The 24,280-nt window shown below is 39.3% G+C and overlaps 1 protein-coding gene across 1 annotated transcript in view; it reads left to right on the top strand.

Annotated features, from left to right (window-relative positions):
- Window positions 1-24,280, top strand: part of tp53bp2a (tumor protein p53 binding protein, 2a) — a 73,683-nt gene that overhangs the window by 42,222 nt on the left and 7,181 nt on the right. The window contains exons 10-15 of the mRNA XM_052089448.1: window positions 4,768-4,890; window positions 4,988-5,112; window positions 5,265-5,673; window positions 12,206-12,927; window positions 17,237-17,375; window positions 17,513-17,645. Of these exons, the coding sequence (XP_051945408.1) occupies window positions 4,768-4,890; window positions 4,988-5,112; window positions 5,265-5,673; window positions 12,206-12,927; window positions 17,237-17,375; window positions 17,513-17,645 (1,651 nt within the window). The remainder of the gene's footprint in view (window positions 1-4,767; window positions 4,891-4,987; window positions 5,113-5,264; window positions 5,674-12,205; window positions 12,928-17,236; window positions 17,376-17,512; window positions 17,646-24,280) is intronic.

Raw genomic sequence — 24,280 nt, 5'->3', positions numbered from 1 at the left:
ATGGCCCACATTCGCCCTTAGGGGGTGCTACAAGCCATGCACAACTGTCCTATTTTCAAAGTGATGTTATTTCCACCCCATTTATTAAATTTGTCTGAAACTTAATGTACATACCTCATTTCTCATTAGAAACAAAAAAGCCTCAAGGATCCATAAGGTTCGGTATGATGGATTTTCCTGTACATTTGAAAATGTTTCGTTTAGGATTCAGACAGAAATACATGTTTTTTGGATTCCTCCATTGGGAGGGTTTAACCCAACCCTCTACTGATCAATTTTAAATGATTTGCCATTTTGAGGAGGAATCGCATTGCTATAGTTATATAATATAGCACAGCTAAAATATAGCACAGCTATATTTTCATCTGTTGTTGATTTGCTCAATTTGAAAAAGCTTAGTCTCAGATCATGCTCTGGTGAGTTTAGAGGTGTTGCCACATACAGGGAAAAATGAATTATATAGTTTGTGGTTTATTGTATCCCTTTTGCAAAATCCTGATTTCCAACAAATCTTCAAAACTGAAATCAGTGTTTATATGGAGACCAACTGGTCCTCAGATGAAGCGCAGAATGTCGTTTGATGGTCTCAGAGAATTGACTTTATTAAAATACAGATATAATGCCATTTTGTCGCAGAAGGTGAAGTCATGGGACAAAGCAGGGAAGCTTTTGGCTAGATGTATAAAGCAGAGAGAGTCTTTTTCTACCAGTTCCTCAGTGAAATCCGCTGGTGGTGAAATTTTTACCTCAGCTACTGATATTAATAATGCCTTTAAAGAGTTCTATCTTGATCTCTGTAGTTCTATCTTGATCTCTTTCGTCTCCACATCTTCGTCTACTGATGAATATATTACAAAATTTGTGGAACCATTAGAACTCCCTAAATTGACAACTGAGCAAAACAAGTCTCTTGATTCTGAGATAACCTTTGAGGAGCTTGAAGAGGTAATTAAGGCCTTACCTACAGGCAATGCTCCAGGGCCAGATGGTTTTGCCATTAAATTATCTAGATCTTATGCTACAGAATTGGCTCCAATATTGATAGAAGTTTATATGGAATCATTAAAGAATGGAAAGCTTCCGCCAACCATGATGAAAGCCCAGATCAGTCTGATTCTTAAAAAGGACAAAGATCCATGCGAGTGTAAGAGTCCAATCTTACACCAATCCAATTTCCCCGATTCAGCTATATGTTAACATTTTGTCAAAATTTTTGGCTATCAGGTTAAGTAAAGTTATAATGTCCCTTATAAATATAGATCAGGTGGGGTTTATTCGGGGCATTAGCTCTTCTGATAACATTAGATGTTTCATTAATATCATGTGGTCAGTAGCGAATGGTCAGTCTCTGGTCGCTGCCATCTCACTTGACGCCGGAAAGGTGTTTGATATTGGAGAATGGGATTATCTTTTTAAGATTTTGGAAATGTATGGGTTCGAGAGTACATTTATTGGTTGGATTAAGTTATAGACACCCTGTAACAGCAGTACAAACAAATTGATTAATTTCAGATTATATTACTCTGAATAGGGTCACTCGGCAGGGTTGCTCGCTTTCCACATCATAGTTCTGTCTTGCCCTGGAACCATTAGCAGCCATGATAAGATAGGAGGAGGATTTTCCAGGGAGGCCTGTTTTATAGGTATTCACAGCTGCTCCACATGCTCTGTACTGTTTTATTTTATTTTATTTTTTCAAATATTCTTATTGAGAGAAAAAAAGGTATACTTCCTGTCACAATGACACAATACAATTCACATTTTTGTTATATACAAATACACACATATACACATACAAAAAACAAAAAAGTACTTAAAGTACAAATAAACTGAACTTAAAATAAACTGAAATTATCACATTTGTCTTCCACTTCTAGATATATGACAGAAAGTCTCAACTTAGACCTATGCAAAACTTTGAATTGGATGAGTCCGAGATGAGCACAAGAAGTGGTAGGCTGTATCCTATCTACAGTCAGGTCCATAAATATTGGGACATCGACACAATTCTAATCTTTTTGGCTCTATACACCACCACAATGGATTTGAATTGAAACGAAAAAGATATGCTTTAACTGCAGACTTTCAGCTTTAATTTGAGGGTATTTACATCCAAATCAGGTGAACGGTGTAGGAATTACAACAGTTTGTATATGTGCCTCCCACTTTTTAAGGGACCTCTTAGAGGCATGCCTAACACAGCAACGCTGGGATCCATATTATTATTAACCATTTAAATAACAACAGGTATACAGATTTAGCCATTTAGAGCCGAAGTTGAATCCCCCACCCCAAGATATTATTGTGTCAGATCAAGCTTGATCGTTGACCGAACATCCCCGTGCGTCTCCTGGAGTTCCTTTTTAAAAATATCGGCGATGTCTTTCCTCAGCGAAGCTAGCAACTCGAGTTTAAGGGAGGCGATGTCATGGTCAGGCCGAGGCAAGTCGGGCTCAGCGGGAGGAGGCGATTCACTCAAGGCTGTGGTCGTGGCACGTGCACTAAGCCTCAATTGTGTCTGAATAGCATTCCGAGTTTTCATGTTCTTTCCAGTCATTTTAATGTAAATCAAGATTAAATATGCAAACAAAAACAGATTAAAGTAAGTCACGATCAAATGTATGTCTGAAAAGTGCAAGAAAATTAACATTTTAATCAAAAACAGCAGGAGCCTCCAACTTCACGTCCTTCTCCATTAGCAGCTCAGCAGCGCCCCCATCTGTACTGTTTTTGAGAGTAGCACACACACACCAGCAGGTGCTTTGGGAGAGGTGATTGCTGCTTTTGGAAAAGGTCATGAGGCATAAGTGTATATTACTCCCTGCTAATTCAGATTCTGGGGGATGGAGCTTCAACTTCTCTCGAGACTATGGGAGAAAGATTTAACCTGTTGATACGCAATCGCCCAAACGCTGTAGTGACGGCACTCTGCTTACATTTAATATATAATTTACTGTCTGTAAATGTAATTAATGTTAACAAATTATACATCTTTCAACATTGATATCCTAATCTCTGTTTCACAATAGCAATGCTCCAGAAACAGCAATTTAGATATTTGTGCCAGGAGGACAAATGAAAACATAAAATATCAAAATGGGACTGATCAATATGAAAACGTGATCACCAGATGAATCCAGTTCTCCACACTTGGGTCAATTGTCCATGACAAGTGTTCATTGAAAAACATCCAGTAGCACTTTTTGTCCATAAAAGTGATACATCTGAGAAGCATTGATATATTCTACGTTGTTTACATGAGATCTCGCCTGAAAGAATTACCCTTCGTCATCGTTCTTCAACAAACTATGCAATCCGAGCAGCATTCATGTTTTAAAGCTGTATATTATCTTATATATTAGAGTATAATAAACAAAATGAGCCTGTCTCCAAAGTCTATTTTTAAAAATGGGGCGTAGTTTTATTCATAATAGCCAAGCAGTGCAGTCAGATTTTGTGTCGTCTTGAAAGGCGGAGCCTTAATTTTGCTCTGTACGCTTCCAGCGATTCTACAGAGAAAAGTAGCTTGCAGGAACCTAATTTTTTGTTAGATCAACTTCAAATTTGAAACATAACTTCTTTAGACTTGTGACTTTGAGAACATTCTATTTCTGGGTTGTCTTGGTACTCTTATTATTGTTTTTTTTAGATTATAAAAACATGTTCAGCACAAAATATTTCCATTACTATAAATTTCAGCTTCTCTAACTTTAATAACAACATCTATATGAAACTTGGGAAATAAAAACATGTTCAGCACAAAATATTTCCATTACTATAAATTTCAGCTTCTCTAACTTTAATAAAAACATCTATTCGAAACTTGGGAAATAAAACCCAAAGTGTCTTCTTTCAAAAGATACTACAACTGTGTCCATACTCCAAAGGGTCCAGTAAATGCAACCATTTAAGTTCAGGCATGTCATTTACATGGTTTGTGCTCAAAAAGGGGGTGTGTATCAACAGGTTAAACTTGATATTGGAGGAGGGAGTGTGGGCTAGGATTCTAAAAAATGTCATGTCTGCATCTAGAGATCCAAGGGTGTGCCTTATGCAATTCTAGATTTTACATAGATTCTCTTGGACCCCCTCTAGATTGTATAGGCTTGGTCTTAAAGACACACCCACCTGTTGGTGATGCCAATCAGAAGATGGAGAAACAACCCATGTTTTTTGGTTGTATTTTTTCATGTTGTCCCAGACTCTGTATTTTAGGCGATGGGGCGATCATCAATTTAGGGGATAAACACAAAAAATGATGTCCTTGCCAGTGTTATGATCGGTAGACAGATTGTTTTAAGGGGGTGGAAGTCGGCTGGGTCACCCTCATTTCAAGAGTGGTGCACGGAGATGGGGAGGGTGGTGGCTTTTGAGGAAATGTCATCTAGAAATCTGGGGAACTTGGATACGTTTGATGGGAAATGGGGCAGCTATTTGGCATTCTTTGAGGGCTCTCGGGAGGGGCAGGGCAGAGAGAAGTATAGTTTTAAATGTGTGTGATTATTTTTCTATATATTTTGTGTGTGTGTGCGTGTAATCGTGTGTGACCACAGGGATGTTTGTTGAGGGTCAGGGTGGGGAGGGATAATGGTGGGGGTTCAATGTTGATTCTGTGAATATAAGTCTAGCTTTTCTTTAACTATTTGAATCAATACAAATTTTTAATCAGAAAACATCAGTATTCTGATTCATTTTAGCTCCATAGATGAACTGATGGACACATTTAATTTAATCCACATAATTTTTAATTGCAACATCATTCAGCAGGTCTGCAGTCAAACAAGATGTCTTCAAAGTTTTCAAACTGGAGTTCATCCACTACAAAGCCCGGCAACAACAACGGCTCATCCACTCTCCCACCCATGGCGAGCCAGGCATCTGAAGACCAAGGTGATTCTCTGCACCTTGCAGCCCCCATTGAATTTATAACTCTTTGTTAGACTCTGATATAACTCAAATGTTGTATGTTCCTCTATCCATACACCAGATGACAAAGATGTGCTGAAACACGACCACAGGGTGAGGCCAGCCTCCATGTTTGAGTCCATTGAGCCTCCTGCAGCTTCTTTACGCAAAAACCAGAGCAGCGAAGACCTTATGAGAGATGCTCAGGTAGTGCCTCCTCACTGTAAACTGCACATCCGTATCAGAATTTTTTTCAAATGATATTTCTTTTAAAAGCACTTAAAAAAACAACAACAATAAAAACACATTTGGCATTAAATGGCTAACTGACACTTGAAATTATGTCTCCTTACACCCAGAGTGCTGTCAAGAACACAGTCAAGGTTCCACCTCCAGTACCGAGTAAACCGAAACAGGTCAACCTGCCCTCTGGTGGCCAATTGGGGTACACCAAGATGGCCATCAATTCCGGTACCTTCCCTAGGAAGAGTATGTCATCCACTCAGCAGCCACCCGCAGGCTGCCGTTCCGGCCAGGGGAATACTCTGCCCCTTCCCTCCAAACAAGAGGCTCCCCCAGCAGCTACAGTACACCCCTTCAGCCCAGAGGGGCAAGATTCAGGTGGACAAATCCTACTCAAGCCCCAGACGCTGGCTGCCAGCTCCATCTATTCTATGTACACACAGCAGCCCACAACTGGTAAAACACAGCCACAGGGCGTGCAGGGAACACTGAACCGAGCTCAGAACCACAGCAACTTCACCAGCGGTGAGGTTTCAATGAATGTTTGTAACAGTATTCCTGTGTGTATCTCTTTTGTCCTCATAGATGAGATGTCTAGAGAATAGATGTTTTTTGTAATACATTTTCTGTGCTGATGTCATTTCTCAACTCTAAAAATATGTTTTGTTCTACATTTCTACATTTTTTATATTTAGCCCCTAAATCAAAGTACCTATATAATGAAAATCTAGGAATAAAAAATGCATAAATGACATTAATCTTCTTTCTGCTCCCTTACCCATAGCACTAGGGGTTGGTAAAAAAAATATAGATTTTTGCAAGTAAATATCTTATGCGATTAAAAATGTCTGTGATTAGCCTGATTAGTTAGTGAATGTTCAGATTTAACAGTAATTGAGGAGTATAGGAATGAATAAGTTCAGCACTGTGATCCTTTCACTGCTTGTTTAGATTAAAAGTTTGGTTTGACAATTTATATAAGAATTGTTTTGAGAATAACGCACTGTGAATGTAAACAATACTCATCGCGACTCACACGGACATTGGCAATCTTTTTGTGAGAAGGGATATTTCAGTAAAAATTACATATTCTGTACAATTCAGCACTGTTATGCTTCTTCTTTTCCTCCTCTTTCTTTTTTCCTCTTGACTCCCAGATTGGTATGTCGGACATCCTCTTCATGATGCCTGCATCCTGCTTGTACTTGAATTTGATCATAGCTAAAGGCCACCCTAGGGTTTTTTTTTTGAAAATGTCATTCTAGTCTACTAAGCTTTGCCAATCATTGGTTTCAGGTGTCGTTGCTGTGAACTACTGTAAATGCTCTGCGGGGGGGGGCCCTCCCAGCTTGGGTCCCCAGGGAACTGCTTGCCTTGACTATCCCGTAGCTCCACCTCTGATTCTTATCACGTGACTCTGTCGTTAATATGTGCTCAACCAAAATACTTCTGTGAGAAAGGTGCTCTGCCACTGCCGCTACTCTAAAAGAGATAGCACAGTGATATGTAGCTTGTTCTACCTTTTTTATTGATATATATTATATATACACATAAAAGCAAGAACATATACAAACAGAATCAATACTTAACCCCCACTATTACTACATGGCTGAACCCAAAATGATGTAATAATATGTCCCCTTTCTGCTGAGCGGCTCGTGAGGGAGGTTAATACTCTCGCTGACCTATATGAGAGGGGAGTGTTGATCTTTTGAAAATTTGGTTCAACATTAGGATTCCCAGATTCCATATTTATCAGTTTATTATTCCCTGATAATTTAGAGTCTGGGAGACTGAGCTTTAATGTCTCTCTTAACGCGAGAGAACGGGAGAAAGATTTAAACTTGGTATTGGAGGAGGGAGCGTGGGCTAGGATTCTAAAAAGCACCAAGTCTACATCTAGAGATTCAATAGTGCATCTGTTGCAATTTAATATTTTACATAAGTTGGACTCTACTGGACTCCCTCTAGGTTGTATAGACTTGGTCTCAAAGACACACCCACCTTCTGGTGATGCCAATCAGAAGAAGGGGACACAACCCATGTTTTTTTTTTGGGGGGGGGGGTGTAAAGATTGGTTGAGGTTTCAGAATTGTATTTGTGATGTGTTGGATGCTCTGGTTTCATTTTGCCCCATGCTCTGTGTTATAGGCGATGGGGTGGTTATTGATGGAGGGATGGGTTCATGAAGAGTTGGGTCCTGGCTGGTGTCATGATCGGAAGGCAGGCCATCCTTAGGAGATGCTTAGGGGCATAGAAATTGGACATGGAAATGTTCGGAGGGAAGGGTTCATGTAATGCGATTACGTGTTTCCTGTTATGCTTGTTTCATTTGTCATTGGAATCAATAAAAATTGTTAATTAAAAAAAAAAAGAAAGTGTATATAAACGGTAATGTACTGTATAATATATAGGCATCAAAATTATATCCCTTAAAGCCTGAAACGTGGTTGCCGTATTTTTTATGGTAAATCACTGGCAACCACAGCTGCTGGTAATTTACCGTAAATCTTACTGCATTTTGTTTTAAAGATTTGTAAAGGGGTTCAATGGAAAGGAGGATGCGAGAACCGGCTTGACAATATAAATAATAGTTGTAGGGTGCACAGGTCGGTTAGATCAGTTTTACTATCAGATATAATTAATCATTAATGTTTATTAATTAATAATTCAATTGAATAATACATTTTAATTCATTTAATTCTATCCTCGGGGCACCACTCTTTGACTAGATAAAACTGATAGTAAGTGACTGATCAAGTCTCATAAAATTCTACCCTGAAGATTGATTATTTTGATTGATAATCAAAAAGGCGAAGAATCTAGTCGAATTATTGCCATATGAATCCAACAGTAATCTGGTTAAAGTGGGCTTCTAACAACAACAATTTAACAATACTGAAGTAATACAGGAGTTCTTGACATGGCAGAGGCTGGCTTCAACACAATATACAAACAAACAAACCAGGAGTACTTATTATAATATAACAAGACTTATTATAATCAAACAGTAATGAACACTGCCAATACAAGATGAATATAACACAAAAAAATAAAGTGGAAATTCTAACTAAATGGTAGAGCTATATGCTAGTGTATGTGTGTGTCTCGATTCGGTAACAAAGACACAAAATGGCAGACTAAACTCCACGTGTGGAACCAGTTCAAAATGGTGGATCGGTTTCAGCCTTAGAGCTAGGTTCAAAATGGCGAACCAAATAAAAAATGGAAAATAGTTTCAAAAAGGAGGGCTAGGTCGGAAGGGGCGGAGACACCAGTTATTTGAAAGTGTAGGGAAAGCAAAATGGCTGGATCAGATCCAGCACAACAGAGCTAATACCACGTGTGGGTGATAATGAGTAGACACACAAAGGAACTGAACGAAACAGGCGGGAGAATTTGAAAAACACCAGCCTGATTCATACATAAATTGCTGCTCGCTCTGTAAATTTCAGTGTGTGTGTGAGAGAGAGAGAGAGCGCGCGAGAGAGAGAGAGAGCGCGAACAAACCGGGGTTCATGCAATTTAACAGAGGATACGCTGATAACTGCGCAATTGAATCGTTAATTCAGATCACTCAATAAAATAAAATTTCCCCAAAAATGACGATCTCATAAATCCAAACAGCAATCAGCGATCGTAGTTAAATGTACAGTTGTAAACAAAACATTCAGCGATCAAATATATGATTTAGCTTTATAAGAAAAGTCACTGTTTCTAAACTAAATCTGCCCAGATATTAAGCCTTACTTGTGAAATCCTGTGTGATTTCTTTAGGGTTGGCTGTTGAATTCATGTTGCATTGAGCGGTCAGGAGAAAGCAATCTGGATTCGGTCCTTTGTCTCACGCTCGTCAGTGAAAAGACACATCTCTGCGTTGTTTCTCGGGTCCGGTGATCGAGAGAAACGCGGGAGGTAGTCAACGTTGATAGAAAACATTGGAAAAGGGAAGCTGGTCGCCTTTTCCGTTTTCTAAATAAATTCACTGTTGTCTGGCAATGAAAATGAAAATTAACTGGTTGGAAATAGTATACTACACGACTGGATAAAAGCTAAGTTAATCTTACTCTTCCGTGGCCAAATGATGAGGTTAGAAAAACGTGGTCTCTCTTTGTCCAGGAGGGAAATTCCTTTGTGTGTAGACTTTGTGTTTAAAGCGCAGCTTGTTCCGTTGCAGGCCGAGAGGAGCAGAGAGAGAGAGAGAGAGAGAGAATCAAATCGGACCGCTAGTTTTGTCAAGAAGATGACATCATCGGTCATATGCCGCTTTTGACCAATGATGTTTGAGATTGAGTCCATGGGCGGGACTTCCCGTTCGGCTGTGAGGCATTCTGGGAAACCGAGTTCAATGTCTCCCCTTTGATCATAGAACAAAGGGCCATGATGTCTCTGCTGCCATTTTTAGTGGGGCAAGGTCTTTAAGTTTTTTATGAAAAACTTAAAGGACACACACACACACGACGGTCAGCTTGCGTAAACGATCTCTCTCTCCTGCACCACCCTCCGCAGCCGGCCTTTATCTCTCTCGGAGGCTTGATTATGCTTGATAATGGATCTGGTGTGTAGGATCACCACCCGGCCCCGCCCTCATTCCTGTCACAAGTGTGTAGCTACAACAAACATTGACTGTTTTATGTCAATGGAAGTATAGTGTGGTTATATACTCTAACTTAATTGTGCTAATTATTGATGAGAAATGCCACTGCATTTGCAAAAATAAAGTTGCCATTGTGATATAAACTCACAATTGTGAGAAAAAGTCAGAACCTCGTCTGTTTTTTCATTACCTGGCGGGATCCATCTCCCATAATATGGTGCTTGCTCAGAACAAAATACTTGTATATAGTACAAATTGTGCTTATTAAAATATATGCAATTTTATGACACAATTAAAGCTGAAATGTGATTCAAATAATGATAACAAAAAAATACATATACACACACCTTCACATATTTTATATATTAATATATACACTAGCGGTCAAAAGTTTGGAATAATGTACAGATTTTGTTTTGTGAAAATAAATTGGTACTTCTATTTACCAAAGCGGCATTCAACTGATTACAATTTATAGTCAGGACTTTAATAACGTGAAAAATTACTATTACGATTTGAAGAAATACATTCTGAACTTCTTAAACTACAGATTTCCCATCCAAAATCCTTCACATGCAGCAATGACAGCTTTGCAGATCCTTGGCGTTCTAGCTGTACGTTTGTCCAGATAACTTCCAATTATCTGTTGTCCAATATCTGTGTTTCTCTGCCCACTCTAACCTTTTCTTTTTCTGTTTCAAAAGTGACTTTTCCTTTGCAATTCTTGACATAAGGCCTGCACCCCTGAGTCATCTCTTTACTGTTGTACGTGAAACTGGTGTTGAGCAGGTATAATTCAATGAAGCTGTCAACTGAGGACATGTGAGGCCTCTATTTCTCAAACTAGAAACTCTGATGTACTTATCCTTGTTTAGTTGTACATCTGGCCTTCCATATCTCTTTCTATCCTTGTTAGAGCCAGTTGTCCTTTGTCTTTGAAGACTGTAGTGTACTCCTTTGTTTGAAATCTTCATTTTGTTGGCATTGTATAGCCTTAATTCCTCAAAACAATGATTGACTGATGAGTTTCTAGAGAAAGCAGTTTCATTTTGTTACATTTTTGACCTAATATAAGCCAAGACATGCCAATCTAAAAATGTTAAGCTTCATTTAATACATCAAATATCTTTCAACTGTGTTTGATATAATGGCTAGTGATTTTCTTGTACCAAATTAGCAATTTAGCATTATTACTCAAACATAAGGTGTTGGAGTGATGGCTGCTGGTAATGGGGCCTGTCTAGATTTTATCAAAAGTTATTTTTTCAAATAGTGATGGTGCTGTTTTTTACATAAGTAATGTCCTGACTATACTTTGGGATCAGTTGAATGCCACTTTGGTGAAATAAAGTACCAATTTCCTTCTGAAACAGCAAAATTGGCCTTTTGCCTCTAATTTGCCACTAATAAGGCAAACAGAATTTTTGCCGTTAATGTGTGTGTATAGTTAATACATATATATAGTTTGTTACTTTTCCCATCTAGGTTCCTCTTAATCATTTGTTAATTGTCGATTCATGCCATGTCAGAATTACTTTAATAACGAGTTTCCGACTTATTGTTTGTCACTCGTTATGGAAGTTGAGAACTCAATTATCTGAAAGTGCTGAGTTATCTCACTTCTGTGCAGTCCTTGAAAATTTTAAATTAGTACTTTATTTCAATTCAGTATGCATGTATGAAGTTACAAATTCCCCTGTATAATTAACAGAATTAGCTAAGAGAGAATTTCCTTCTTTTTGAGCAAAATGGACATTATAACTGAAATACACCCAAATGAATTGGAATTGAGAGCTAGTGAATCAGAATCGAATCAAATAGGAAAATCTTTATTAATACATGGCCCTATTTAGACCTGTTAAATTATTTCATTTTTCTGTGTGCTTAATGGCATTAGGACACATCACTCTGTTTGCATGGACCAAGAAAGACAGATCAATTTGATCTATGCTTTGGGTCTAAAAACATGATAAGTCCTGCTTCATCTGACCACTTTTGAGTGTTTAATTATTTTTACTTCATTTAATTAACTCAGTTATGAAGGTGATGATGTGGATTTGTCATTTGAATGAGAATAACTGCACACAGTTTACTCCATCAACCTGCATAAAAATAAATTTAATGTGTAATTCTTGTCCCTACAGACTTGCGCAATTTTACATTACAAATAAAATAAATACATTTGTGATTTCGAAAGGCTGTTCAGAAAAAGAGCAACAGTACACTCTCAAAACAATTCCATAACCAGGGGACACTCTTAATGGCTAATTTGTTTACAAATGAAATCCAGATGGGTCATGTAAGAAATGTGGTAGGCAGTCTTACATAATGGCAAATTCCAGCATAAATGTTTTTTTTAACTGAATTAATCATGCTTAAAGCAAAACGTTATTAGATTAATCTGTGAATAATGATTTCAATCTGTTGATAGCTAACTATTCTCTCTTCATGTTCATGTAGTTTATGGGAAGCCAGTGATCCCCACAGGCCATCAGTCTCAAAACCATCACCCTGAGAACCCATACCTGGACCCACTCAGTGGTTCTGAAACAGAGATAGAACACAATACTGGAGGCTCTTCTTCAGAGAACCAAGAGACCGAGCGTATTCCCAGACCTCTCAGTCCCACCAAACTGCTTCCCTTCATCTCGAACCCCTACCGCCATCAGAGTGACGTCGACTTAGAAGCTCTCAGGAAGAAACTCTACAATGCGCCACGGCCCCTAAAGAAACGCAGCTCCATCACAGAGCCCGAGGGCCCAGGCGGCCCTAATATCCAGAAACTCTTGTACCAGAAGACCACTCTGGCCGCCATGGAGACTGCAGTGAGTCCTCCTGGAGAAGAGGAGAAGGTTAATACAACTGAACCTCAGAGATCTGATGAAACTTCACCAGATCTGCCACTCCCTGAGCTGCTAATGTCCAGATCTACACCAGAAAATGAAATGTTAGATATCCCCCCTCCACCACCTCCACACCCAGCCCCACAGCCTGATACTTCACTGGTATCGCCACCTCCCCAGCCAACCAGCCCTCCTCCTCTACCGCCTCCAGAGAGCTTCATGGAGGAGTTTCCTCCATATCCTCCACCTCCTTATCCCAGTGGTGCTGAGCAGGATGGTCCAGAAGACACTTTATGCATGATGCCACCAGAGGTCACTGGCCAGGTTCCCTTGCCCCCTGTAAGTGCCCCAAATTACCATCGTTACAGATGTGCCCCAAATAGAATATTTACATGCTAGGTTTTGTTCAGTATGTACTCTATACATGTATACATGTACTCTATATTTTTTAAAACAACACTAGACATAGTGTTGTTTTAAAAAATATGTGAAATATGCAGTCTACTTTGCTGTAACATAACAAACAAAAGTATTTCTACAGGTTTCTTGTATAACATCATTACATTGCACGTTTAATTCAGTAGTTCATTTAGTTATAATTTTTATAATAAATAGTTATTTTGCAGAATTAGACAAATTTTTGAAGAAAAGTTTCTTAACATTCTTAACAGTCTTATAAAATAATGAGTCAAGAAAGTGGTTAAAAATCATTGTTGATATGGCCTAGTCCATTCATCACACTGTGTTGAAAAGCATACCTGAACAGTGCAATGTTCACTCTGCCATTATTAAAACAAAATGTGTTATTAGGTTTTTTTATTGATTCAAAGAAAAAACAAACACTAGATGAAGACATTTTTTAGAATCCTAGTCCACACTCCATCCTCCAATACCAAGTTCAAATCTTTCTCCCATAATCTCTTGATAGAAGTTAAAGTTCCGTCCCCCAAACTCAGAAATAGCAGGGAGTAGTTTTCCAAAAGCGGTAATCACCTCTTCCAAAGGACCTGCCACTTTAGGGGGGTATGTGCTTACTCCCAAAAACAATACAGAGCAGGTGATGCAGCTGTAAATACCTATAAATCTGAGAATCCCAGAATTATTAACCAAATTCTCAAAAGATCTCAAAACTCCACTCTCATACAGGTCACTGAGTGTAGTAACCCCCCTCACAATCCACTCTGACCAACAGAAAGGGGACATATTAATACATAATTTAGGGTTCAGCCATATGCTTGAGGCAACATTTAAATAAATGTCCGAATTAAACAAACTGTACACTTTTGTCCAAACCACATGCAAATGTGAGATAACGGGGTGTGACTTCTCCGCTTAGTTTGATAGAAAGGCTTTGCAATGGTGAAATAGGGGCAAAGCCTTCCTGTTCAATACGAAATCGGGGAGGGGCTCTCTCAGGTGGAAGAGACCAATGAGCCAAATGTCTAAGACCGAATGCATAAGAATAAAACGAAATCTTGGGTAGGCCTTGCCACCTTTGTCAATCGGCCTATGTAACTTGTTGAAATGTAACCTGGGACATTTACCGTTCCAAATAAAGGACTTTGCTATGGTATCAAATTGCTTGAAATAAGAGAGATCTACAGGGAGTGATTGTAGCAGGTAGTTGAATTTTGGAATACAATTAATTTTAATAACATTAACCTTCCCAATCATAGATAAATGTAATGAAGCCCACCTACTCGCATCACTCAAAAACCTTTTTATTAAAGGGTCAAAAATAAATCACACAAATTTGCTCTGAATAAAATGCCTAAACACTTAATGCCCTGTTTGATACACTTGACGGTGCCCGGCTGAACATCTTTTACTGGGCAGTAGGCTGTCAGAGCCAAAGCTTTGGATTTAGACCAATTGACTCAGTTTCCTGAGAACTTAGAAAAGGAATTAATAATTCTGTGGAGGCAAGGCATGGATCTAGTGGGGTCAGAGACGAATAATAAAATATAATCTGCATAAAGCAGAAGCTTATGTGCCAGATCTCCCACCATCATCCCTGGAAAATCATCCTCCTTTCCTATTGTGGCTGCTAATGGTTCCAGGGCAAGACAGAACAATAATGGGGAAAGAGGGCAACCCTGCCGGGTGCCCCTATCCAGTGTAAGATAATCTGAAATTAATCCATTTGTTTGTGCCGCAGCATCCGGGTGTCTATAAAGTAACTTAATCCATTCAATAAAAGTATTCCCCAACCCATACATTTCCAAAATCTTAAAAAGTTAAGCCCATGCTACCATATCAAACTGCTTGAGATGGCAGCGACCGGAGTTTGATTATTCGCCACTGACCGCATGATATTGATGAAACGCCTAATGTTATCAGAAGAGCTATGGCCCGAATAAACCCCACCTGATATATATACGTATTAGAGTTGTCATAAATTAATCAGTTTGCCAGAATTTTGGGCAAAATGTTTACATCTAGCTGGATCAAGGAAATTGGACGGTAACTCTTACACGCTTCTCTTCCAAACTCTTGGCTTGGATCTTTGTCCTTTTTAAGAATCAGACTGATCCAGGTTTGTGTCATGGTTAGTGGAAGCTTTCCATTCTATAATGATTCTGGATAAACTTCTAACAAAAGTGAAGCCAGTTCTGTAGCATAAGATCTAAAAACTTAAGCGGCAAAGCCATCTGGCTCCGGAGCCTTGCCTGTAGGCAGCATATGGCTGAACCAAAAATTCGGTCCCCTTTTTGTTGTTTAGAGTGGATTGTATGGGGGTTACTACACTCAGTAACCTATATGAGAGTGGAGTGTTGAGATCTTTTGAAAATTTGAGCTTCTAAGATTCCTAGATATCAGCTCTTTAGGTATTTACAGCTACACCACCTGTTCTATATTTTTGGGAGTAGTATACACCATCCTAAAGCGACAGATACTCTGGAAGTGGTGATTACAGCTTTTGGAAAAGGTCATGAGGCATCGTGTATTGCTCAGTGTTAATTCAGTGTCTAGGTGATGGAGCTTTGTCTTCTCTCAAGAGATTATGGGAGAAAGATTTAAATTTGATATTGGAGGAGGGAGTGTGGGCTACGATTCTAAAAAGCATCAAGTCTACATCTAGAGATGCATGGGTACATCTGATGCAATTTAAGATTTTGCATCGATCGTATAAGTTGGGTCTTAAAGACACACCCACCTAATGGCAGTGTCAATCAGAAGACGGGGACACAACAAGTTTTTTGTGGATGTGTTAAGATCTAAGAATTTTGGTTAAGGACACTCAATTTTAATTTTGCCCCAGACTCCATACCCTAGGTGATGGGATGGTTGTTAAAATGTAAAATTTTGGGTCCTACTCACTCTAGAATTGTATAGGCTTAGTCTTAAAGACACATCAACCTGCCTGCGATGCCAATCGGAGGATGGAGACACGGCCCATGTTTTTTGGTGATGCGTTGAGATTCAAGGGTTTTGGATGAATGTCCAGAGTTTTGTGTGTGACGTGTTGGGCACTCGGATTTTGTTTTGCCCCAGACTCTGTGTTTTGGCGATGGGGAGGTCATCGATATGGGGAATAAAAATTTAAAGAATTGGGTCTTGACCAGTGTGATGGTTGCCAGACAGATTGTTTTGATGGGATGGACGTCAGCTGGAGTGCCCCGATTTCAGGAGTGGTGCACTGAGATGGGGAGGTTGGCAGCATATGAGGAAATAGTATTTAGTTGGCTGGGTAATTTGGATTTGTTTGTTGGGAAATAGGGCAAGTGGTTGGCATTCTTGGAGAGAGATAGCGGAGAGAGGTTTAGATGTAGATGTGTGATTATAATATATATATATATATATATATATATATATATATTTTTTTTTTTTTTATTTATGAGTGGAATGGAATGTCTGGGGGAGGAGTTTATAAAACAATTATAATATAAAACAAATTGTGAGATTTACACTGATTAAGTAATCACAGTCTTTACAGGATTTAGGCTGTGGCTCAGGTGGTAGAGTGGGTTGTACACTAATTGCAGGGTTGTCGGTTCGATTCCTGGCCCACATGACTCCACATGCCAAAGTGGCCTTGGGCAAGACACTGAATCCCAAGTTGCTCACAATGACAGGCTAGTGCCTTGTAAAATACATCAACTCTTTTTAGATCTTTCAAATTTCTGTCACAATTGTAACCATTGTGATTTAATGGGTTAACATATTTAATTATGCTTTCTAGACAAGTTGCTATCATTTTCAATGTACATTATAGTTATTTTGAATTTTGAAAAGAAAGACAATTTTGGGTGCAAGGGGGAGAGCAGAGATAATTTTATGATTTTATCATAAATGTAAATAATAGTGCATTATTAATGGTGCATATTGAGTAGTGAGAGAAAAGATAGGTAAGCAGTAAGAAATGGAAGATCATATTATTGAATTGAGAAATGTATAAGATGCTGTTTATTAGAGATAATGATGGCATTATTTTCCTTGGATGACTGTTTTTGGCAAGTTATTTAACAAGTTTGTGTATATGAGCTTTTAATGTTAGATGATCAAGGCTAAGGCCAGGGAGTATATGTAATTTTGTGTAATAAGTGGTTAATTTGAGATGGAAGTAGGGTTTTGCATTTAAATAGCCTTGCTAGGGGATTAATTAAAGTATAGTTTCAGTTTTTCTTTTTTTGTCTTGTCTGTGCAGGGTAAGAGGACAAATCTGCGTAAAGCCGGATCTGAGCGCATTGACCACAACATGAGAGTGCGATTTAATCCTCTGGCACTGTTACTGGACTCATCTCTGGAGGGAGAGTTTGATCTGGTGCAGAGGGTCATATATGAGGAAAGTTACATTCAAAGTTTAAAACTTAAAACAGTTGTGTGTACATGACTATGTGGATTGTGATTGATTAAAAGTCTTTGAATTCAAGAATATAGCTATAATGTAGCATATACAACTTTTTTTCATTAACAAAACAGGTTGAAGATCCGAGTGAGCCTAATGATGAGGGAATCACTGCCCTTCATAATGCAGTCTGTGCCGGTCATACAGAGATTGTTAAATTCCTGGTTCAGTTTGGAGTCAATGTCAATGCTGCTGACAGCGATGGGTGGTAGGTATTGATTCATTAGTTAGTAGTCTATGATATGCAGTGTTTAGCTCAACTTTTTCAGAGTCTTGTTCACAAGAGCATCATCATCTTTCTTTTATTAGTAAGACATGGATTAGTACTTGTGCAGTTTTGAGCTTGAAAACTACAATATGCAACAGCTACAATAATTAACAGCAATTCATGGTGTTGGAATCAAAGTGGAGTGCATGGAGTCTATCAGCAGTGTTGCCAGATTCGTTCAACCTATCAAGACTTTCCCATTGATTGCTCAAAACCCTGTCCTAATGCATAAAAAAACACCCAAATAATGTATATGAAAATGAAATGCACATTAGCCATAATACTAAGCATTGCCTTTACAACCATGACATGGAGCAATGCAAAGAAAAACCTTTCCATTTACCCATTTTTCTTTATTCACACATATAAACAAACAAACACACACACACACACAGAAAATGAACAAATATGCTTCCCTGGGATTTCAAGAAGCCAAATAATGAAAGTACCTATGCCATTGCGGCGTGATTGCAGTTGTGTGTTTGCCATTCTATTGGCCCATTTTATTTTTTATAATTATGTCATAAAAAGGTTATATGTACAATCTGTCTTACATTTTATACACTGTTATGGCTTATTCCAAATTCCAAGAAAATGTTAAATCTTTTTAATCATTTAAGGTGAATTCGCTAATACACAGAGCAGTCAAAGTTTCTAGACCGCTGTCATTGTGGATATAATGCAGCTGATATTCAATCATTCTGTTTGAAAGAAAGAGCAGTAAATTCAAAAGTCACTTTTAAGGGGAGTCACATGACACCATGCGTGAGTCGGACGAGTGAACGCGAGCTCTGCGCACTTTGCTAGTTTCATTCTTTTTGTGTCATAAACTGGTGAGATACGATACACCCTGTTCCATAACTGTTCTGTGAGGTCAATATGTCAAAGAAATTCAAGATCCTCGGGCTCTAGAGACACTCTTAAAAGGCACTTACATGCTCAAGCTGACACCTCAAATGGGCCGCAGACCAGGGACCCGGTTTACAGTAGACGGTGCGGCCAAATTTTTAAAATCGTCTGATTAAGATCTCATGTTACGCAAGGTGAGGAGTAAAGGAAGGCTTTCTTGTAAGAACCACAGCATTTTCTTGTTCCCAGACGTTGCGAATTTGACAAGAGAAACGCAATCGATTCAATGAATGCAAGAAATTCTTATATCAACGGAAGGTCACTTTTGCACTGATGTTCCTGGCCAAATTGAGAATGGATACTAAGGATGGCTGCAAAATATTTACATTCCTACAGCAAGCGTTGTCTTTCATAAAATCAATGGACTGAGCAAGTCATGCGGTGTTTCTTAAGTTGCAGCCAAGTGAGCTTGACACACTAAACATTCATCGTCCAAGGAAGCTAGGCACCTTTTTTGCTTCTTTTTTCCTCCTAGTGGCTGGAGTCTGTTTTGTGGAATAACACTCCTTCAAGAAACCTTTGCATCGACAGAGGTTCACTTTGCACTGAAGTTCCTGGCCAGCTTGAGAATAAACGCTAAGGATGGCCGTAGTGTTTACTTGTCCCCAACATGCGATATCCTTCATAGGGTCCGTGAGCCATTGTGTTGCGCTCGCTTTTGCACCCTAGTGGACCTGACTCACTACATATTCACTTGACCGTCCAAGGAAACTGGGTGCCTGTTTTGTTTGTTTTTATGCTGTTTCGCCTAATGGCTGGAATTTGTTTTGTGGAATAACAATCCTTAGGGACAGTTGTGGATGAATAGTTCTACCTCCTATTGGATTGAGTTTGTTTTGTGGAGTTTTTTTGCAGGACATTGGAAGGATTAGGTAATCTGCTGCACTCATGAACAGCCGGCTCACTGATCATTTGTTTGACTGTCCGAGGAAACTGAACAGATTTTTTTTTGTTCTGGTTCCGCTAGCAAATGGAGCTTGTTTTGTGGAGGAACACACCTTTTGGGACAGTTTGTGAATTAATCTACACGTTCTTTGTGTTTATTCTGCCTATTGGCTGGAGTTTGTTTTATAGATTATTTTCTGTTGTGTAATTCTGTCTCACAAAATTTGTATTGAAACATTGGACTCGAACAATCAGACAGCAAAGTTGTTGCGGGTACTCTACTAGGCGTACTAGGACTGTTTGAGTTTAGAGTGATGGGTCCCTGTTGTGCACAGGGTTAATGCGCATGTTTTTCTTTTTTCTGTTTGTTAGGTTCAGGGGGAAGTTTAGGGTTTGACTGTTGGACTAATGTTGGAATGATGTCTTTATAATTTTATTTTTGACACACAATCTATTTTTTCTCATAGGTCAAAAAGTCAGATGTTAATATGAGTTGATTGTCTCTCTCCACATGGAATGTGAATGGGTTGGGGCACCAAATAAAAAGAAGGAAGGTTATTTCTTAAACGAAAGAAATATGATATAGTGTTTTTTCAAGAAATGCACCTTTCCCCATAGGAAGCTGAAAAATTTGGGAAGATATGGGGTGGACATGTTTTCTTTAGTGCTGGCTCAAGTAAAAGCAGGGGAGTTGTTACATTGATAAGTAAACATCTACAATTCAAACATCTCAAATAAATTAAAGACAAATTAGGACAAGTCATTATTGTTTTAGCAGAAATTCAGGGCCAAAGGTTAATTTTGGCTAATATATACGCACCTAACGCTGATTATAAGGGCTTTTTATAGATCTTGAAGGGATGTTGCAAGCTACTGGCACCCCTCATGATATTATACTGGGAGAAGACTTTAATCTTTTGATGGACTCAGTCCTTGATTATAGTGAAGCAAAAGTGTGTAGGCCCCCTAGAGCAACACTGACGCTTCACAGGATGTGTAAAAATCTTGGTCTTACAGATACTTAGACACTTTTGAACTCATCTGGCTATAATTTTTTTTTTCATCAGTCCATAAGATTTATTCTAGAATAGATTTTTTTTTTTTATATCCAAGTCCCTCATTTCATCTGTTGATTGCTCAATTGGAAATATCTTGGTCTCAGATCACGCACTGGTACGTTTAAAGGTGTTGCCACATATGGAGAAAAATAAATCATATAGTTGGTGCTTTAATGTATCCCTTTTGCAAAATCCTAATTTCCAACAAATGTTAAAATTAATGTTTATATGGAGACCAACTGGTCCTCAGTTATCCTCTGTGGGCATGGCTTGGGAGCCACTTAAGGTGATTCTTAGGGGTTGGATCATACAGTATGCCTCATTCATCAAAAAATACAAAGCACAAGAACTTGTGGAGTTGGAAGAGAATATTAAAAGTGCTGAGGCAGAGATGAAGTGCCGAATGTCATCTGATGGCCTCAGAGAATTGACCCGATTGAAAAACAGATATAATGCTATTTTGTCATGGAAGGTGGAAGTTTGGTTATTCAGGGAAAGACAGTCATTCTTTGAGTCGGGGGACAAAGCAGTGAAGCGTTTGGCTAGATATATAAAGCAGAGTGTCTTTTTCTACCATTCCCTCAGTGAAATCTGCTGGTGGTGAAATTTTTACTTCGGCCATTGATATTAATAATGCTTTTAAATAATTCTATCTTGATCTCTATAGTTCCACGTCTTCATCTACTGATGAGGATATTAGAAATTTTGTGGAACCATTAGAACTCCCTAAATTGATGCCTGAGCAAAAATATTCTCTTGATTCTGAGAAAACCCCACTAGATCTATGCCTTGCCTCAATAGAATTATTTATTCCTTTTCTAAATTCTCAGGATTTCTAGGTTCTCAGATTGGTCTAAATTCAAAGCTTTAGCTCTGACAGCGTAATGCCCAGTAACTGCTTTCCAGCCGGGCGACTTCCAGTAGCCCAAACAGGGCATTAAGTATTTGGCCATTTTTGTCACAGCAAATTTGTCTGATTTAGTTAGTTAATTTTGATCCCTTAATAAAAAGGTTTTCAAGCAAGGTTAATGTTATTAAAATGACTTGTATTCCAAAATGTAACTACCTGCTACAATCTCTCCCTGTATATGTCCCCCTCCCTTATTTCAAGCAATTTGATAGTGTAGCGAAGACCTTCATTTGGAACAGTAAGTGTCCTAGATTACATTATAATAAGTTACATATGCCGATTGACAAAGGTAGGATAGGCCTACCCAATATTTTGTTTTATTGTTATGCATTCGGTCTTAGACATTTGGCTCATTGGGTCACTTCCACCTAAGAGAGCCCCTCCCTGGTTTTGTATTGAACAGGAAGTCCTTGCCCCTATTTCGCCATTGCAAAGCTTTTATATCTAACTAAACTGAGAAGTTGTTACACCCAATTATCTTGCATTTGCACTTGGTATGGACAAAAGTATCCAGTGTGTTTAATTCTGACATTTATTTTAATGTTGCCTCAAGTATATGGCTGAACCAAAATTATGTATTGATAAGTCCCCTTTTTGCTGGTCAGAGTGGATTGTGAGGGGGTTACTACACTCGGTGACCTATATGAAACTGGAGTGTTGAGATATTTTGAAAATATGGTTCAACATTTTGGGATTTCCAGATCTCAGTTCTTTAGGTATCTGCGCCACCTGCTCTGTATTGTTTTTGGGAGTAGCATACACCCCCCTAAAGCGGCAGATACTCTGGGAGGGGTGATTACTGCTTTTAGAAAAGGTCATGTGGCATCAGTGTATTACTGCCTGTAAATTCATAATCTGGGGTATGGAGCTCTAATTTCTATAAAAGTTTATGGGAGAAACATTTAAACTTGTTATAAGGAGGAGAGAGTGTGGGCTAGGATTTTAAAAATGTCATCTGTATCTAGAGATGCAAGGGTTCACCTTATGCATTTCAAGATGTTACATATATTCTATTGGACCCCCTCTAGATTGTATAGATTTTGTCTTTAAGACACACCCACATACTGGCGATGCCAATCGGAGGATGGAAAAACAACCCATGTTTTTTGGGGGTGTGTTAAGATGGATGAGGGTTTTGATTGAGGGTTCAGAGTTATGTATGTGACGTCTTGGGCACTGAGGTTTCATTTGGCCCCAGACTCTGTATTTTAGGAGATGGAGCGGTCATCAATGTGTGGAATAAACATGTGGAGGATTGGGTCCTATCAGTGTTATGGTTGCCAGACAGGTGATTTTTAGGGGTTGGAAGTCGACTGGAGTGCCCCCATTTCAGAAGTGGTGCTTGGAGATGGGGAGGGGAGCTTTAGAATATAGAAGACTGGGGAATTTGGATTTGTTTGTTGGGAAATGGGGTAGATACTTGGCGTTCTTGGGGTGGAACAGTGGAGAGAGAGTGGTAGTTATTAATGTGTGTGATTTTTTTTTTTTTAATATATTTTTTTTTAGTTTTTGTTTTCTTTTGTATGTCATGTATGACTACAGGCAGGCCAGCTGACAGTCTTGCCTGGGCCCGGGACAAGATAATCTTAGATGGGCCCCCCCATGCCCAGATCTCTCCTTTTCCCTTGCTCTTCCTCTCCTGTTCCCCTCCTCCGCTCTTCCTCTCCTGTTCCTCTCCTCTGCTCTTCCTCTCCTGTTCCCCTCCTCTGCTCTTCCTCTCCTGTTCCCCTCCTCTGCTCTTCCTCTCCTGTTCCCCTCCTCTGCTCTTCCCCTCCTGTTCCCCTCCTGTGCTCTTCCTCTCCTGTTCCCCTCCTCTGCTCTTCCTCTCCTGTTCCCTTCCTCTCCTCTTCCTCTCTTGTTCTTCTCCCCTCCTCTGCTCTTCCTCTCCTGTTCCCCTCCTCTGCTCTTCCTCTCCTGTTCCCCTCCTCTGCTCTTCCTCTCTTGTTCTTCTCCCCTCCTGTTCCCCTCCTCTGCTCTTCCTCTCCTGTTCCCCTCCTCTGCTCTTCCTCTCCTGTTCCTCTCCTCTGCTCTTCCTCTCCTGTTCCCCTCCTCTGCTCTTCCTCTCCTGTTCCTCTCCTCTGCTCTTCCTCTCCTGTTCCCCTCCTCTGCTCTTCCTCTCCTGTTCCCCTCCTCTGCTATTCCTCTCCTGTTCCTCTCCCCTCCTCTGTTCTTCCTCTCCTGTTCCTCTCCTCTGCTCTTCCTCTCTTGTTCCTCTCCCTCCTCTGCTCTTCCTCACCGGGCCCCTCCGCATCACTGTGACTCTCCCTCTCTCTCTCTTCTCTCTCACTGGTAGCCTGACTCTGTCCCTCTGCTCTGGGGCAGCGGGCCCCTCCCGCATCACTCTCTCTGTCACCTGACTGCAGCTGGATCTCTCTCCTCTCTGTCTCTTCCTCTCTGACTGAGCTACCAAACTCAACTGTTTCTGTCAAAGATAACATGTTGTGTCAGGCTCTTATACTAGAGATGCACCAATTACAATTTTCTAGGCCAATTCTGATTTTAGCCGATTCCGTTGTTCTAACCACTTTACAGCAGACTTCCATTTTTTTTTTTTTTATAAAACACCATATACTTTTACCCAAACTGAATAATAAAAACACGTTTAAATGGGTACATTTTCTATAAATGTTTTAATTTTTTTTCTGACATAGCCTACTGCAGTTCTTGTTAAAACATACTAGACATGCAAAATCTGTGTGAAATCATATTTATTTTTTGTCCATCAAAAGTGTGCTTTCACTTTTAATTAAGCATGAGCAGCGCAGCAAAAATAGACTCGGATCTGGCCCATTATCTGTTCACCGATGCCAACA

Source organism: Xyrauchen texanus, chromosome 24 (assembly GCF_025860055.1).
Source record: "Xyrauchen texanus isolate HMW12.3.18 chromosome 24, RBS_HiC_50CHRs, whole genome shotgun sequence".
Lineage (NCBI taxonomy): Eukaryota > Metazoa > Chordata > Actinopteri > Cypriniformes > Catostomidae > Xyrauchen > Xyrauchen texanus.
Note: the sequence above shows the minus strand (reverse complement) of the source record. Positions and strands in the feature narration are given on the sequence as shown.